General features: G+C 40.3%; 1 protein-coding gene across 1 annotated transcript; it reads left to right on the forward strand.

Annotated features, from left to right (window-relative positions):
- The first annotated feature begins 1106 nt into the window (after positions 1–1106).
- Np (serine protease notopleural) lies at positions 1107–14515 on the forward strand. Its single transcript, XM_034322602.2, has 11 exons — positions 1107–1141; positions 4043–4148; positions 7047–7369; positions 7507–8944; positions 10470–10616; positions 10774–10920; positions 11363–11439; positions 11866–11966; positions 12403–12674; positions 12742–12896; positions 13030–14515. Exons 2-11 carry the CDS (start codon positions 4043–4045, stop codon positions 13192–13194), a joined length of 2931 nt encoding a protein of 976 aa, XP_034178493.1. The 5' UTR covers positions 1107–1141; the 3' UTR covers positions 13195–14515.
- The last annotated feature ends 4907 nt before the right edge of the window (positions 14516–19422 follow it).

The raw sequence follows: 19422 nt of genomic DNA on the forward strand, positions 1-19422 counted from the left end.
ACTTGCTAATACACATTTGTTACAGTGAGAAAGCTACACCCGATTAAGTCAATACAAACGACTCCCTCGAAACATACCACAGGTATCTAGGACCCCTAAAAATCCTTACCTGTAATCTACAACGATCCGTAGTCGGAACGAAGGAAAAAGGACTCTGGGATCAGGATCAGGAAGAAGTAGGAACGTGGAGGGAGAGCAAAAAAAAAAAGGGAGGCAAGGATAATAGCGAAGAAGAGGCAATGTCTTTTCCTTCGGCCATACGGCGACCTCTGCGCGACGACAACCAGGTCGAAGAGGGGGTACGGGCTATGAAAAGGCCAGAAGAGCGTCGACCAATAGGGCCCAGGAAAAGAAGAAGGCACGAATAAGTCGGTACCATGGAGCGAGAAGGAAAGGAGGCACGTTTGGAAGAAGAGAAGCAACCGAGGAGAACGGTCATTGCCACCACCTCACCTCGAGTCCGCTGCTAAAGTCCCCGTCACGAGGTGTATCCTCGACCCTGGCACGGTCTACCGTGCGGAATTGTCCTGTAGTTTAGCCTGGCTTCGTTCTATGGTGGTGGGGCCCCGTTCAACGAGCAAACGATGCGCCTTGCCGGGATTCGTGCATACGGAGCGCAGTCGAGAGCACCTGGATCGGTGATCCAGAAGTCGTGAACCACGTTAAACATCGGCCAGGACCTGAAACCAGTTCGATCGGTGGCGAGCTGCGGCGATCAGCTTGAGTTTCATTGGCTCTCTTTACGTGGACACCTTCGTCGTGCTCTCGACGATCCTGTCAACGGATCCTTTTCGTTCGGATCTAACAGTTTTTCGAAAAGAAAGAAAAAAAAATAAATATACACCGTTAACGTGTCCGTCGCGAGCTTTTCTTTTCACGTCGACCGATGAGACCCGGTCTGATTCTACGCGCAAGCTCCAACGGGAATTCGACGGGACTCGGGCTGAACTCTACGGTGTTGGCACGGGGTATCGTGCTTCGAAGGGGTTTCAGGTGACTTCTCTGTCAGGTGGACCGGTTAATAGCCACGACAGTATTTCCGCAGGGTGAGAATTCAGGAATCGCTGGGGGGATGATGTCTCTTGGAGTCTGACAACGGAGTAGTCTTCATCGCTGCAGTCGTGCGCCGGTATCAGTCAAGGTAAGGTTATCAATCGGTCTCAAGGTTGTCGAACACTTAAAGAGGATACTCTTTTGATTCGGTAAATCATTGCAAGTTTTCCCTTTTTAAACGAGGACCCTCGATATTCAGGAATTCAAATCTTATATATGGTAGTTAAATAATTAATAAAAGGGAAACATTGTATAGCATTAATAGTATATTAAATTAAATTTGCAATATGTCTTATAACACATGGCCATTTTCACTCTGCCAGCCAACATGTTAATGAACTCGAAAGGAACTGCAAACTACTGGAGAAACTGAAATCAGAGAATTATTGTAATTTTTATTGAAACTGGTAGTAGCTCTTTTTTAACGGGAACACGTTTATCGTACAGTAGACGGAAAGGTATTTCAGAGCTCGTTGCCACTGATTTGCCAAAGTGAACCGTATGTCGTTCACGAATAGCGGTACCACTCATTCCTTTAAGCAGAATTCAAACTTTCACGAACGGTACGACTTTAGTATGAGTGTCATTCTCTCGATGATATCGCCTCGTTTCGTATGTAATACACGATCGAACCGGAAAAAGCATCGATAATATTCGTGCCGTTCTTTTCCACTTGATGTTCGACTGATAATTGAACCAGCTTTAATCTCTATATCAATCTCTATATTAGAAGTTTCGCATCAAATAAGTGATATTAAACGATCACGAATATACCCAAAAATTAATCGATAATCCAGTAAAGCTTTTGATACATCATCATTAACACCCTATTCAATGTATTTTTTGTGTTTCGTGGTGGAATTTTTGAATAAGATACAGACGAGTTAATTCGTCAATTAAATCAAGTATTTGTGACCTTACTGTTAACTAGTTCTACTTTAGTACGATCGTCTTTTTGTTTCCAAATGACTGTTTTATTTTACTGTACCGTAGTTCGGCGCCAACCCACATGTGCGCCTCGTATTAGATACGTGCGTACAAATGAAAGTGGCCTGTACCGTTACAACTTACGTACTACTGTACAACAAAAGCTTTTTATACAGAGACATTCGTCTACGTACACACGTGAATGTTAATTAGTTTGGACTTTTCGTATTTTCTAATTAACCCTAAGATGAGGGATTGCTGACGTCAACAATTTTTTAATCTCAGATTTCTATTATTCTCACTTCACAAATATTTTATTATCCCTTTCCATGTTATTTTAAAAATTTGAAGGCCTAATTTTATTTCAAACACGGTGGTTAATAATTTTTTTTTCAAGGGGTTGTGAAAAAAGAGTTGTCGTGTCTTCTTTTTTTATAAAACGGAAATTCTCGATTGCCTCCAGTACAAGAATTATTTAATATTAAAGCAGGTTAACGATAGTAATCAACGATAATCCGTTCGATGCTCTTGATCAAAGGAAATCAGTTTTCCTGTATTCTTTCTGGAACGAAGAAACGTTAGAACGACCCAAATAAGGGACCATCCTTCGGCGTATGCTAGTGGAGTCTTCGAAAAAGAAATAAAAGATTGATCGTTCAAAATCGAAACGTTGAAGATAACTGTTGCCTAACTAATCATGAAGCAGGAAACCAGTAACCTGACCATCGACAAGCTAACACAACTCACGTCGACATTTGTTGCTTCATCCACCCGAATTCCTGTCTCTGGGTAACTGTAACGGTTTTTATCACTTCCTCCTAAGAGGAGGAGCGAGTGCACACTGGATGAGATCATTGCATTTCTTCGGACACGTTGAAAGAATTCTAGAATTACCCGGTTTAGTTTCATAGTAAGATACTTTAATCCCTTCGCAGATTTCAAACAAACGTTTCAACTTCTTCCCTTAAAAATGATCTTAACATTCAATCCTAACATCAGAAGAGATTTAATCGTAAGATTACAAAAGTCGATGCATTCGTAAAATACAGGTGTTTATTTCAGCGCAGTCTGGTAAACAAAATTCTCAAAACTGTACAAAACTTCCGAATCTTCTGTTACGCATAAAATTATGAAAGAATGGTGAAACAGGTATGGGTTCCTCGATTTGACCGAAACACGATTCACAAGTCCACGGTAATCCGTGATTCAACTGTACAGGATGTAACGTTACACCCGAATTCTTGCTTCTGAATAACTGTAATTTAGTTGTTGCACGATGAATATCGGTTAACCGTGGCTCGACATCGTGTCAACGTAAACGTAGTTCGAGAAAGGTGGAAAGAAAACGATACGAGGAAAGTGGCCGTGCATCTCGAGGGAAAATACGCGAATCTCATTGTTGCTTTCGCGTAATATCGTGGTTCGTTTTCTTGAAAACGAGCGTCTGTTCTCATAAGGTCGTTCCACTCGATCCTTTCTACTCTCAAGATGAATTAATAATTATTAATATTCATCTGTTCTTATCCATCATCTACGGGTTTCCTAATCAACGTCCGCATCCTCTGTAGCTTTTTACCTTTTTTCCTCTACCAACTTCCTTCTATTCTTTCGTTGTAATTATTTTCTTTCAATTGATCGTGAGTTGACACGAATAAACCAGTGAATACGATAAGATTAATTATCTTATCGATGAAATTCGACGAAATTCGTACGAATTACTCTTATCATATTAAATCATTTGTTTGTAACTTATTTACGCTTCTGTTTAAAATTTATGACTGCAATGAAGAATCGTTACAATTATTCAGCAAAAGGTTCAATATATCATTCACTGTCATACAGACTCGAGATTACACTCGCGGAATTAACTAGATTCCGGGCGATGAATTAATTTCGTATAATTGTCGGTTGAACACAGGGTCTGCTCGTTCCATGAGAATTTTCTCAGGTGTACCTTTATAAGAGAATCGCGTTCTCTATACGGCCACCCTAACGCTACAAATCATTTTTCCTTTTTCTCTTCCCTTCCTGTCTAAAACTCATTCACGTTTCTCTGTTTCAGATGTGGGATCGAGAGAGAACAGTCTGGGCCTTCGTCTTCCTAGGCAACGTTCTGATGAACACCGCGATCGCTTCGCCGATCTACGTTCCGCAATTTATTCCAGGAAGTAAGTCCCTTCGAATTTGCAAACACTATTGAACGGATAAAAATGGAGAATAATCTCCGGAGGAGAAGGAACGAATTAGTAAGCGGTCATTGAATTACTCAAACGAATGGAAAGCTTAAATGCTGATTAATTGCCATCGTTAACGAATTTTCTTTCATAATTGTCAGCTGAGTAACGGAGCATGGTACACGAACACTCAGGTGCCTGTACGTTTACCGAAACATATTTAAAATGTACACGCCTGTACGGGGATATATGTATAAGTGTGTTTCTTTGTCTTCATCGTAGGACGACATTGAACCTACCTTGGATTCGAGTACGAATGAAACGTGGGCGGACTGGTCAGTTTTCTGTACAAGTGGGTCAGCCTCGGTCATCGTCGCGCACGCGACTTACACTGATTTTTCCGACCTCGTCATCCTCCTTCTCATCGGTATTCTTATCGTTTCATTCAGACGCTGGTGGAGGTGTCACATCGAAAATTTTCGACCCTCGAACACCACAAGTGAAACTATTTTCATTACATGATGCTTTTATTAGCTGGAAGTTATTCACCTTTGCAAATTATTTATTAACGGGTTACAATTACATCGAGTACCAAATACATTGCAGAATTGACGAGAAATTTCTTTGAATGACAATCAATTCGAAGCAATGATTGACAGCTCGTTTTCGATCTCTTCTCGATAATCAGCGAAATACTTTCTTACCGTGAGTGAAACGCCTTTCGAGCGTGGGCGTACACGTGCCATCGCTGAAATTCCGACGAGCTCGCAATGGAATCGGCAACTTTCTTTCACCATTGTGACTCACAATCGGACGACACTTCCGCTAGCACAGATTTCCTACGCGGAAGCAACCACGAAACGTGGAACACCTTGGACGGAGGGAACTGACCGACTGACCCGAAACGAAGGATACCGAGTTTTGTGTATGATTTTACGGTCGATTTTCACTCGCCACGGTCATCAACCTCGAAGAAAGTAAATATTCCAGGAAAAATGCGTTATGGTTAATTAACAGGGCATCAAACTACCAGGAAAATGATTAACAGTGATTGATTTCGAAATCTATAAAGTCATGACATAAAAGTATCAGAAAATAGCATTTATGATGTATCAACTTGAAGTTTAGGGTTCAAAGAATGTACCTACATGAAAATTCCATTATAACATTTTGGAACAAAGTAGCTGCCTTCTTGTTGGATCAAAGCTTAAGAGTTATATAATTTTGGAGAATTTAGCTTCTTTTAAAACACCATGCACATAGCAAAAGAAAATAATTAAGTATTAACTTCTTATCTATTCTTCAAAAATTTCGAACGAAATCTTATGAACTATCGTGCACTATTCTCTATGATTTAATCAGAAAATTCAACGGTATTAAACAATAAATCTTTAAACATACATAAAATAAAAACAGAAACATAGGGAAGTATTCAGTCAACATTCTCTGTTATTTTTCTGAATTATTCGATGTTGCAAATAATTTCGTAGACATGGAACATGAGGAATAGGTGAAAAGTAACTATCGTTCTACGTGTTTCTCTTTTACGTTGATACATCGTTAATGCGTTCCACTAAAGGTATTCAGTGCACAGGTATGTCCATGATCCAGGGAGGTAGCTCGGGTCAGGTATGACGATTTAATCGCGCCAAGTTGAAGAACCTTGGAATGCGCGCGAGAATTTCGTTCGGTTGGATAGTCAACGTCGGGAAAGGATGAAGAAAGAGAAGAAAGGCGAGATTGTGAGTGAGGTGTCTTAGAGGGAAACGTGCTGTTACATTAGGCTATGACTGTGACCCACTTTTGGCTCGGGCAACTAGCTCATACATCGAAACTTAACGGTACCGAGATGCTTCGCCTTGGCTGACATCAATTCGTTCTTCGATAACGCTTGCCATGCTGTATGCATCATTGCTGCCTCGTAATCGATCGAAAATCAGCCGATAATCATCGACCCGATAATAAGAATGATATAACAGGATCGGAATTTCGATTTGCGAAAACAAATGATAAGCACCTTGTCAGAAACACGTAGGCCAAAAATTTCAATTGTACCTGATAATAATTATATACTCCAAAATTATACGAGTGCCTGAAGGGTTGAAATTATAAATGAATCTTAGCTTCCATCCTTTAACTATGCTTGTTATACATTCCCTTCATGATACTTCAACCTAGCATTATCATCGTTTACAATTCCTCTTAATCGTCGTACAGTGTCTTGTCGCAGATAATAAACGAGATCAAGCAACGTAATTAATTAATAAGCCGTCTCGAAAGAAACTGTTAAATCTCTTGACGGAAACGCGTAGGCAGTTTCTGACGTCTAATTGCATCCGTTATTAACGGATTACCGGATAACACCAGACGCGATTATCTTTCTAACACCCAAAATATCTGTCCTAAAAAGAAAAAGGAAAGGAATGGTCGAAGCCGGGTAACGGAATGACACGAACGAGCTTTGACAATGATTCACTCCGTCTTTCTGGTACAGTTATTTTCTTCTACTGGAAATTCAGAATACAAGAAGAAACTATGTTTTCCAAATTCCAAAATAACTAGATTGATTGATAAGTTTCATTTATCAATTAGTACTTACAATTATCAAAATAACGATATATCATTAAAGATAAAATACGATGAAGTACGAACGCGATCGAAATTATAACAATTATGTAATAATATAAGTGAACCTTGTTTAATTTAGTCGATACTGATCTAAACCGCGCATCTCGAAAGATATATCTTATTTAAATTGAAAATCACTGCTACGTATTTTAGTATTTGTTACAATGTGACGTGTTCGATATCAGGTAGGCCACTTTGTGGAAAGAGAAATGTTAATATTTTTTAAAACGAACGCGTAATTAATTGTTCGTTGTTCCTTTCCAGGTACGGGGAGGAACATTAGGCACTTGCCTTGTGTGTCTCGTAGAACCGGCGAGACTGGGGTTTGCATGTTCGCGTTCACGTGTGCCAAAGCGAATGGCACGCACCTTGGCACATGCATCGATCGTTTTTACTTCGGTAGCTGTTGCAAGATGGACGAGGAGCCTGATATTTTCCCTCAGGATAACAGCATCGACGATGGGCCGCTCGTGAGGCCGTTCGTCACGACCCACGGGCCCATCGAGAGCAACGACATACCCGAGTACTTCTCAAGGCCGAAACCGATTAACGAGATGAAACCACCTGGAACAACGCATTCCACCGAGGTATGCGAATCACCGTTTCTTAATTTTGATTCAGAGTAATTGATAATTAGAAAAATCTCTGCAATAAAATTGTTAAGAAAACGTAACTCCACACAAAATCATCATTCCTTTTTCCTTTTTGCCTCATGATCGTTTAGGGGACAATAAGTAGCCAGGTTACCCAAAATACTCGCGCACCGTCGACGACTGTGAAAGACACGACGAAGCTCGCGACGAAAAAGCCGATCCTGACGAGCGTCGAAACGACCACGCAACCGGTTCGATTATCGACCTTTCAAACCGTGCAGAACTCCACGATCGAGGACTCGACGACAAAAAGTCCTCCGAGAATCACGAACAGTACTGTACGAACCACGCAAAAACCATCCAGCACAGTCACAGAAATCACGGCCACCACTGGCAAACCTTCCACGCTGATCTCCACGATCTCACAAAGGCCAACGACACTGGAAACCACGACGAAAGTGGCATCCACCGCTCAAACGTTTGCTCAAACCACCAAACCCATCACGAGGAAACCCGTTCATACGTCGACGACCAAGAGACCAACGTATTCGACGACGCGTAAACCCATTCAGTCGACCATACACAGGCCAACGGAAACAACCACGTTGAGACCGGTTCAATCGAGTACTCATAGAACTACAGAATCGACGACATCGAGAACCGTGTCCACGACGACCCACAGGACCACCCCGATCACCAGGTTCCCCCCAAGGAATGCGACCACCGCGAGACCGCTCACTCACGCCACCACCAGGAGACCCACCACCGCTACCAAGAGACCCCTGATCAGTACCAGTACAAAGAGACCCACGATCACCACGAAGAAACCGACTGTACCCACGAAAAGACCCATCCTCACCACAAAACCATCCCCAAGTTCAACTTTCATTACATCGTCTTCTACGACTACAACGAAACCTATCTTGACGTCCGTCAAGGACCGACCATCGACCATCGCGACCACTACCGAAAGTGTCCTTCCATCAACGACGGAAACAAAGCCGGCGACTTTCGCCACGGAGACTACGATCATTCAGAAGCTCACGACGACTACCACGAAACCTGTGCAGAAAATCAAACCATCTACGATTCGAACAACGACTTCCAGACCGTCTTCTACCATCGCTTCAAGACCTCTGACGACTACCCTGAGAACGAAGCCGACGAAGATCAGTACGACGACCACGAAACCGGTGGTCAAGCCTGAATACACGACGACCACCGAGAAAACGGTACCTTTGTCCACCATCGATGCTTTGAATAGTACTGTTACGAAACCTAGGCCAACCACGCAGTCAACGAAACCCACGAAACCATTAAGCAAGCCCATATCCTCCACGACCCCATCGACCGTGCCCACTGTAACGGATACTAGCTTCGCTGCTGTGAATTCTACCGATGGTTCTACCATGTCCACGTTCGCCGCTTCGACGAAGGTGCCCGTGGTTAATCAGACCATGGATGAAGTCTCTCAGACGACTTACGCCCCTGGTATCGTTACTTGGACCTCCAGTTCCGATGACACCACGAGGACTCCCGAGATTTCCTCCACGACCACCGTCGAATCTGGTGAGTTAACAAAATTAACCCTTTCTTAGGATTATGGGATTCTATTTGAATTTACATAGGAATTCGCATCGTTCATATCTAATTATACTTTTAAAATATTTCTTTTTCTACAAAATTAAATTCGAATATTTCTCCGTAACGGTTTCGAAGCAACAGCTACTCGTAATTGATTTCGTAACGCCAATTAACAGTTGTCTATGGAATTCATTAATTTCGAATCGCTGTCGTAATTAATGTGTACGCTGTATACATTGCTCGGTACGCGTGTTGCATTTCGAATGCCGAAGAAATAGGAACGATTCACGCGGATTCTCGGTGAAATCGAAGAAAACGGATATCCATTGTGTAACGAGACGCTTTTGTCGTCGATAGGAAATCATCTCGACGGCGATTCACGTCGAGCAGCACGCCTGCTGCATTAACGAGCATCAAGAGAACATCCCGGAAAAGCATTGTGAATTTGATTGATTACACACGAATCTCCCTGTGTCCGTTCTTTTACTTTATCGGAATTCTGTCGGTTTTCGAGTAGCGATCAAAGATATCGTTTCGAGAAAGTTCGGCACACATTCTTTTCGTTAAGATAGCCAAAAAATTAGTTTCAGATACCGTGTGTTATGAAAGAAAATGCAACAGTTCAGTTACGTAACTTTTATTATTCCATCGAGTAAGGTTACAGATACATTTCATGCATGCAATCAGTCAAGGAATTAATAATTTTATATTTTTCGAAAAAATAAATTCTGATGATTCATTTTTATCTTGTTAATCTTTTAAGAACGAAAATTGAACTTCAAACATGTCGAAGTGAAATTGTTCACGTGTCAGCGATAAAAATAGGAGTGAAACGTCGTTATTTTTCAATGCTACGCTAGCAATTTCCGCCTATGATACACGCTGCATCGATTTACATCAAACGCGATCAACGTCACCGCCCAAACGTGTCCTTCCTGCAGTTAATTGCAACGAACGCATGAAATGGAATTTGTCTATGCGGCGTTAATCGTATTCGGTAAAACGAGTATTCTCGTTAAATTGAAGTGTTACGTTTGATCGATTGGTAATTTTTCACGAAAGATCGTTCAGTCTCTTTTCTCTCCTTTTATCCAATCATAAAATAAATAGGTATCTTCTCATCGGATTTATTTACGTTTTGTATACGCCAGGAATGCGAAAATCTCAGCAATTTAATTTAATCAAAGACAACGTTGCTATTCGTTCCCTGTTTGATAGAAGATGAAATTCTGCTTTCAAGGAACTTGTAACGGTTTTAAACCGTCCACCGTAATCTTTCCTCTCGAATGCTTTGCGAACAGCATCCATCTTTCACCTCTTCCCCCGTTTCAATTCAAACGACTTGAATTATTACTGGACAGCTGCTTTCCGCTCCAGTTTTCATAGAAATAAAGATAAGTAGAATGAAGATCGTTTGAGATATTTCGTTTATAAAAGTTTGCACTATTTAAGGATTAGTTGTAATTTACAATTTCATTCCGATTGTTATCGGATAACGTTGTTTTTTTAGATCAAACTGAAAGCGATTGGACGCCTATCACCACTCCAGATGGTTGGATCATGATTCAATCGCCCAGTACGAAAAAACCGGGTCAAATTTTACAGGCAACAACCGAGAAACCAATTTCGGCATCCACGTTACTTGCATCGATTTCGGGTACGACTGATAAACAGATCATTTTTGATAATTGTGCGATTGAATGTTCACTGAAAAAATTTGTTCATATCTAAAAGAAGATCATTGATAAAATTATATTCGAGATCTTTTTTTCGATTTGCCTTTCAAAATTCAACGAATGTGTAATATTTTTTAGTGAAACCAACGACGGAAGCGACCACCGAGCAACAGGTGACGAAAAAGCCCTCTATCATGACAACCCTATCATCGATCGCGAGCGTGACCATAGACACGGAACTTCCGGTACCAATGGAAACTCTCAACATGTCTGATTACAAGCAAGGTGAGCTCGATAAAATATCAATAATTTTCTGCGTAAACCGCTGGGTACCTAATCAATATACTGATCGCATCAAGTACTCATTTAACTAGATTAGTTTAAACGTTTTTTTCACAAGCTACGAATTTATTAAGATCGAGCAGATAAAGACAGAAACTGCGTATTATCTAATCTAATTATATAAACCTCTGTATGATCTTTAATCGCACAATTAGAAGAAAAAATTCAGCTAGGATTTTTCCATTGTTAATAATTACGGTTCGTTCAGAGATGAACGAAGATGATGGAAGTGACGATGAGAAGAAAAAAACCTGTTCGAAATAGGCGCGCTTAATAATACGAATTGATTGATTCATGACGAATGTAATGTTCTCCAATATGGCCGTCTCGATGAGGCTCACGAATCTGTTGAAGGGCTTAAATTCAACGATGCTTCTTCTTGCAGTGTGCGGGAGAAGATTGTTCCCGGAGCCTCGTATCGTCGGTGGAAATCGCAGTTCGTTTGGAAAATGGCCCTGGCAGGTAGGTACAATTTCAGAGATATTTCCAAAATTTTGTCAATCGTATTCGACTTTCAAATAACGAAACATTAATTAGACATTATTTTTCTAATGTACGAAACTTTTACGATCAAGGCACCATTATAAAATCGGTTGCAATGATCCGGGTCATAATTAATCCGGTTCCCGGGATTCGAGGGTTAAGGAACGTTCTATTATCCTTTAGCTGTTCACGCATCGTTTAACGTTCGATCAATTCAATCATCTTCATCGAGTCACGTAACACGATGTTTGTAGAGGAACGATCGTACGATCTATGTTGTGCATGTACATACATGCATGTGTGTTTAATCCTTGGATTTCCGCAAGCGTACTCGTGTCAAGGCGTGCCTTCGTACACATTCGAGCAATGTTCTTCGTTAAAGGAGATGAATGTTTGATTTTTCAGATCTCGTTACGACAATGGAGAACGTCCACGTATCTGCACAAGTGTGGTGCAGCGTTGCTGAACGAGAATTGGGCCATAACTGCAGCACATTGCGTGGAAAAGTATGCATCGTGTTTGTTATTGTAATAACTCCTGATTAATTTTCTTTTTCTCTACTTTAGAGACGAGTATCGAAGCAATTTTTCAAAATAGTATATTTTTGAAGTACGTTCTTATCTATCATTAGTAAATTACTTTGGTCTATGATATCATCAGTGATTGATATTAGTTTTACTTATATTTGTTATTTTTTAATCTTACACGTGTGCTACTTTAAATTAGAAATATCTATTAACGTAATTAAGGAGATTCCAAGGTGGGCCTGATCATCTTATCATTCTAACATTTCAGAATTTTAAGATTTCAGATTACCAAAACTTTAGAACTTCTAAATTTCTAAGGGATTCACTTTAGAATGGTTTCCTAGTTACCCAAATGTGAACATCTCTAATTAATATATCAATTAATGAAACATGTGTCCTTCCATTCATTTCACAGCGTACCACCCAGTGATCTATTGCTGAGAATAGGCGAGCATGATCTTGCGAACGAGGATGAACCTTACGGTTATCAAGAGAGAAGGGTTCAAATCGTGGCGAGTCATCCACAATTCGATCCTCGAACCTTTGAATACGATCTCGCCCTGTTGAGATTCTACGAGCCTCTCTTACCTTTCCAACCAAACGTTCTACCCATTTGTCTACCAGACGATGACGAAAGTTACGTTGGTCGTACTGCTTATGTCACTGGCTGGGGTCGACTTTACGATGGTACCAATATTACCATTTACACAATGAAGTCGTTAAGCTTTCATACTAATTGAAATTTCATTTTCAGAGGGGCCATTACCATCCACTCTCCAGGAGGTGGCTGTACCAGTCATCAACAACACCATGTGCGAGTCCATGTACAGAAACGCGGGATACATCGAGCATATTCCTCATATTTTCATTTGTGCCGGCTGGAAAAATGGAGGATTCGATTCTTGCGAGGTATACTAATTTTTCCAACCCTATACCACGTTACAAATTCACCCCAAGATGATGGAAGTCCAATCGAACATTAAAATGAATTTTTCATCATTCGAAGATCAATGTATCCAAGGTTAAAATTTAATTTTCGCAGGGCGATAGTGGAGGACCGATGGTGATCCAAAGGGCGCGCGACAAGCGATGGATCTTAGCCGGAGTAATTAGCTGGGGGATCGGTTGTGCGGTACCTAATCAACCAGGAGTTTACACTCGTATCTCGGAATTCCGCGAATGGATCAATCAGATTCTTCAGTTCTAAGTGAAGTCCTTGTTCATTTGGAACGAACACTATCGCGAAATTAAATGCGCGATCAGATTCGTTGATCACGAATCTCAAACGTGTACATACGATGCATTCTGTGCAAAAATTGCATACGACGTAACTTTTTCATTTTTTTATGAAAAATTCGCTTGCACAATGATCGTTGTACGAAGGAATATTTTTTTTTCATATAAATTCGATCAGATACGTTATCTAAGGAGATTAGGCTTTTGAATGTGAACCGTACGATACGAGTCGCGCGTGCATAATGTATTACGCCTCAACCTAATTCACGTATCAGTGGATTATCAGATGCAACGTGTTGCACTTTTTCGAACGAGACCGCCCTGTGACCATTCGTAGCAATGCCATCTTTGGCCTAGGATACGGAGACTATGGAAACCGACAAACCAGTGCTCTACGATGCCAGCAAGTGTTATTTTCATGAACATTCTAGGAAAAATGACGTGTACATTAGTGGCGCTGTGAGTTAGATACTCGTCTTATCAACGTAACTCGATGGACTCGATTCGCGTTGTTATCAGTTGATCGACGAATGATAAGGGAGACGGCGGGAAAATTGAATGAAATCGAATGTGAAATTGAACTGTATTACTTATATAGTAAGGACGGAAGTAAGGACTGTGTAAAGGGTTGACAAAGGAAGTGTCGTTCAATTTTCAGCAGGTTGATTAGCAGAGAAACAACCATCTCTGAAAAAAAATTTGTTAGATAATTTAATGGTTTAACAGCACTATGTGGAGGATACGCGTTTCTTTACGATGTGCAATACTGGTGAAACCATTTTGCTCATATTATATTAATATATTAACACATAACGTCATGATGAACGATTTGTGACAGCTGCAAGTATACTGAAAAATGTATACCGAAATATTTATATCGACATTTCAGGAAACCTTAAGCTTTAAATTAATATGCTATAAGCTTTATTTGGAGATACTTTTATGTCATGAAATCACGTCAGACTGTTGATGTAATAATTTTCATCAATCCTTGAACAGCTGTTTGATGAGCATCAATCTAATGTAAGAAGAAATAATTTATTTAACAATTGCAGTTGGGGCTGCAAGAATACGGAACCTCAAGCTTGTAAATATTCGATCGATTGGTGGTGCGTGTTGTATTCTATTATACTCTGTTATTTTCTACCGTTTCGTTACCCTTCGCATTTGTCCCTCGGCGTCTCTGTATTTATCAATGCATTAAAAGAAAAAGGTAAAAAATAAGAGAACAACGTGTCCCTTACCAAGATGGAGTTCACTGATTACCCGATCGTTAAAGTGCAATCCCTTTATCCATTATCATTCTTACCATCCACGTGGGTGTTGATATTTGCGAACCAGTTCGTCCCACCGACACTTTATACTTCGCCCACTCGAAACACCTACTCGATTCATTCGTCAGAGACTCGAACACCTGTGAAATTTGAATATAATGGACCAGCTTCTTCAATGAGTCGTCGATTGTTATACAGGTGGCGCGATCTTTCATCTGGACGATTAGGATGTATTAAGATACCAGTTAGATTTTTGTAAAATTGTTCACGGAGGCGGAACGATTTTCTACAACTTTCTACGGCGCTATGGTAAAATTTGAAAACTGTTTCTCAATGATACGTTATTATCGGGAGATTTGCATAAACTCGTCCTGATTCCTATGAATGCAGTGAAACAAGTATATCCTGATCCACTTGTAATTGGAATTCAAGCAGACGCGAGATGGTAGTGACGTTTCTGCTTAATTGAAAGACGTCCTGCTCGTGACACTTCAATCGTAACTTTGATCATATATTCCACTCCATTTGCATTTAACACCTGGGAGGTCGTCGAATTATATATGTTACATTTTAATAAATAATCCTCCAGACAAAAGGTGCATAGGTCGTGCAGTTGCCAATTTAATGTAACTTACTTAGATCGATTAATTCTTTTATTGACACACCGTCGAGCAGACGTCAAATCAATGCCTCGTGAATCGTCCAGAATAGTTACAGAATAATCGGGTCGATCATTCTGTTTTTACCAGCATCCATGTGGTAGTGAAATTACACGCGATAGCTTGTTGGTATTAGGAAAAAAATCTCGATGGATGATTGACGCTCGTTTTCTCACCGAAAGATAGTCTCTGGCCTAGAAAGTAACGCGGTTTTTAGACTTCGTTCAATGAGGCAGCAACAGATCGTCGCGCCCAATTGTGTCGTGATGTTTGTGAATGTAACTCTCTCTCCTTTCACGCCATAACATTGACATTCCAATTTTTAACTGCTAATGTTTATGCCTTTTTATTAAATTGCATCGAAGGAATTTTTTTGTTATTTACTTCCAAAATTGATCATTTTCAAGCAAGGCCCTTTTATGAATTCTTCCGGTCGTTGAACAGCTAACGACACTAGCAGCGATTTGGAGCGACCGAAAAAAGCGAGTGCTCTCCAAGCGTTTGCATCACATCCGTGACTTCCGAGCACTCGTCTAGAGTGTTAAAAAGAAACGAAAGAAGGCGTCGAGGCCTATTTCCGTGAGACGCTCCTTTCGTAAGTGTCCCGTGGCTGTCGAATAAAACTTCAATCAGCAGAATCTACGGTACGTTCGACGGAAGAATGATAAACGTTACTTCGTCTTGGCCGTTTCCGGTCACGGCCAATTCCGCGTTATTCCATATACGCGGACGTACCGTTGTCCACGACGCAGCAATTTACTCGAACATCACGGAAAAGTTGGCAATTTGAAAGGTGTAACCTCTAATTGGAACGGTAATAGAATGTAACTGTTACAAACCGCACGAGATCCGAGCCGGTGTCGGGAGGGAACAATAATTCTCGTTCGTAAATTATTTCCTCCCTAGTTTTATGCATCCATCGGGAGGCTCGAAATCGATCGTAAAATTACGTGTTCGTATTCGATGTTTTGCATTCCTCGACGAGGCACGAGCGAAAACGTACGCGTTCAGTATGTAATTGAGAGAAAAGTTTGTTTCAGATGTTGCGGTGCCATCGAAAATGTCACAGGCGTGACGGGCTCCATGGATGGATGTTACTGGACCGGGTTAAGTGGCTTTGGAGAAAGCCAGCTTACCTCCGCCTTTTCCTTATGAAGTCACGAAACCAACAAGATAGTTAGCCATTGACGGCCTTCAACTGTCGGTCGTGTCATAAACGACGCGAATCTCGGAGCGAGCATACTCACCTTCTGTAATCTCTGATAGAAATTGATGACGTTCAGGATGTTACAGCTACTCGATTAGAAAGTATCCAGCTTATGGTGATTCTTTTTTCCAAACGATTCAATTAGCGGGTTAATGAATGGAGGATCGAAGACTTACGATGAAGAATTCTTTTTATTTTATTTCATTCTCGACTATGCAAATGAGGATGTTTATTCTTCCAGATAATTACCGAGTTTCTATTCATTTCTACACGCTTCACTTAGTATTATAATACCAGTTCAAAGGGTTAATTTCAACAGAACGGAATCAGAAAGTTTGCAACTTGTTGTTGATATATTATTTTCCAAGGAATCAGGGTGCAACCATTTTGATAACAGAAAAAAAAAGAGTAATGTTCAGTGTTGCTTGACGAAGCGAGATAAGTAACTGAAGTATTATAGGCGGTTGCAATTGAAAGTACAAAAGAGATCGCGGAAAGGTGGTAGGTCAGAAGGATGTGGTCCTGGCTAGAGGGAGCAAGGTGCATCGAGGACGTGCGTCGGCGCTTACACCCTGATATCGATCAACAAATTTTATTCGAATCGCTAGGAAACTACTCGAGCAGGGTCATGGTCTGGCCTTGATAATCTAAAATGACGTCGTCAGCATCTTGCTGACTTGAATTCCCAGCTACTCGAGACCTCGTTCACTAAGATTTCGGAAAGATTTCTGATCCTTATCATTGATAACCAACCCAGTCTGTCATACAGTAAGATTTCTTTCTTCTATTATTTTACACTAATTAATTAAATAATCATCATGGGATAACAATAGGGTTCACGAAAATGACAAACTGCAAGACTTTCATTATTCTTTATTCATTTTTATTCATTTTATATTTACAAGAATACAAAAACTGTGTCACCTTATGGTATCTAGAAATGAATCATTAGACTAAGAAAAAAAAAAGTGAAATCAATGTCTTTTTTTTAAGGAAAGATTAAGATGAGGGAAGAGAAAGGAGAGTCTCGGGTACTCGCGATATCCGCGGACTCTTACGAACAACGGTAAAGAAAAATAATGCGCGGAACGTGAAAAGACGCGGCTAAATTCTGACCTAGTTTTGCCAAGCGTGTCCTGGGTCATGACCATCGATTGTTTCTCCTCGTTCCTTCTCGCGGGTGCCTTCCCATGGATATGGGGTCACGACCCAAATGCTTTAGGGATCTATTTCTGGAATATTAAAAAATTCTTTTAAAAAATCAGGTATTTTGTTTAAAAGCTTCTTTTCGATTAAATTTGCGTTGGAATTCTTATTACCTTTTACTTCTGGACATCCATAAAATTTAAATAAATTTTAAACCCATAGACGTAGAAAATATTTTCTATTCAATACTTGCAGAAAAATTGAATTTCATTTGCGTCGTCGATCAGTAAATTTCCTTCTGCAGTCTTTAAACTTCTTCGATGCACATTTTTACGTAACAATTCCACGTTTCTTTCACCACTCTCGTAATTTCATGAGGTAACTAAGAAACACTTAAACGAACGATCGTTGCACCTCGACGGTTAATCACCATAATGATAATGTTAATCAGGAGAAACTCAATAACATTACGAGGGGCTCGTAACGCCGCGTTCTTCGCGGATTCAGCAAGGTGTAAAATCCATTTTAAAACGCGGACGAGCTCTAACCTACTTACCGAAAGTCACGATCACGGTCAACGTTTGTATATACACACGTTCCTGCGAAATGCGTCACGTTTCACGAAGTGAAAGAAAGAAAAAAAAAAAGAAAGAAGAAGGACCATTCTTACCGTTCGAAAGATTAATTTCCCAATGCCGAAGATTCATCGTTTTGTAAGTCATCGTTGAAGTAACTGTACAAGCGAACAGGTACACGTACGTGTACAATCAAGTTGTTGTACTTAATAAGAAACAACGTAAAAATACGTTGGGTTTATTCATAAATTTCTTTGCCATCCAACAAGGAACAGTAATTTCAAGAGGCTGATATTCGCCAGTCAATTATACTCTCGGCTCTAAATAAATGGGATGGCACACAGCCACCAAAGACAAGACACGGTGTTGAAAGGTACAGGTCCTGGCCTACTTAGGACCAGTCACGTTCACGATCAAGGATTGAACTTCATCTTGCTCTCTCTTGAAAGGTACAGTGAGACGCATAAGTATTCGTAAGCTTTCAATTAAAATTCATATCCTACACTTTCCAAAAAAAACAAAAACATTATCGGGTGCTGTGTAATAGAATCGATGGATCCTAGAAGTTTAAGAGGAAATTAAATAAATTATAATTAGCACATAATACGATAAATAGAAATAAAGAATACAGACACAGAGAGTGTTAATTAATACCAGGAAATTAAATAACAAGCATTACGTTTAGAAGATTCAATTTAGTATATAGCACGTCCACGCTTCTTGAGTTACATCGACGATAAGACGTGTAAACATCATTTAAAGGGTTAATTAAGAGAATAATACTTTTGCAATTCACTGTATGTACACAGTGTCTGAACGCGTAATTATTCGGAAAGATCTACTACTGTGCGCTTCTGCAACAGGCACCACAAACGATGTTAGATGAGATCTTATCCGTACATTCTTTGGTCGCAAGGTGAACCGTGTTAGGTACCGTAAAAGATGGCCCGACCAAGTTTGACACACTTTGTGGCCGACCTCGGTGAGATTTCGAATCGTCGATTTATCGTGGTGCTTCGAATGCAAATTCACGTCCTACCGATATTGCGTGCAACGATACACCTTGCTAACTTTGAATTTATTAATTAAAAGGTTTTCCCTCGTGTCCCGGATCGAGCGTTTGTTGCCGCGATACAGCTGCTTTCTTTAAATAATTATCGCTCGTGTGCATCGTGTGGCCCGAAACGCGATTAAATAATACACGAGTTGATTTACCGAAACTTGTCGAAAATTCGATATCAGTAATTAGCGATCTTTGGTTATTCAAAGATGGATCTTCTGGAACTAACGCCACAGAAGGATATTTCAGATTGTTTAATTATACCAGCAAAAAATTTC

Source organism: Osmia lignaria, chromosome 4 (genome assembly GCF_051020975.1).
Source record: "Osmia lignaria lignaria isolate PbOS001 chromosome 4, iyOsmLign1, whole genome shotgun sequence".
Taxonomy (NCBI): domain Eukaryota; kingdom Metazoa; phylum Arthropoda; class Insecta; order Hymenoptera; family Megachilidae; genus Osmia; species Osmia lignaria.

What these genes read in the sequence shown, in the direction of transcription:
- Np (XM_034322602.2), top strand. Translation starts at nt 4,043, where the DNA reads ATGTGGGATCGAGAGAGAACAGTCTGGGCCTTCGTCTTCCTAGGCAAC. An exon ending in CACGACCACCGTCGAATCTG is followed by an intron (nt 8,945 to 10,469) that starts GTGAGTTAACAA and finishes TTGTTTTTTTAG; the next exon opens with ATCAAACTGAAAGCGATTGG. An exon ending in TTGGAAAATGGCCCTGGCAG is followed by an intron (nt 11,440 to 11,865) that starts GTAGGTACAATT and finishes TTGATTTTTCAG; the next exon opens with ATCTCGTTACGACAATGGAG.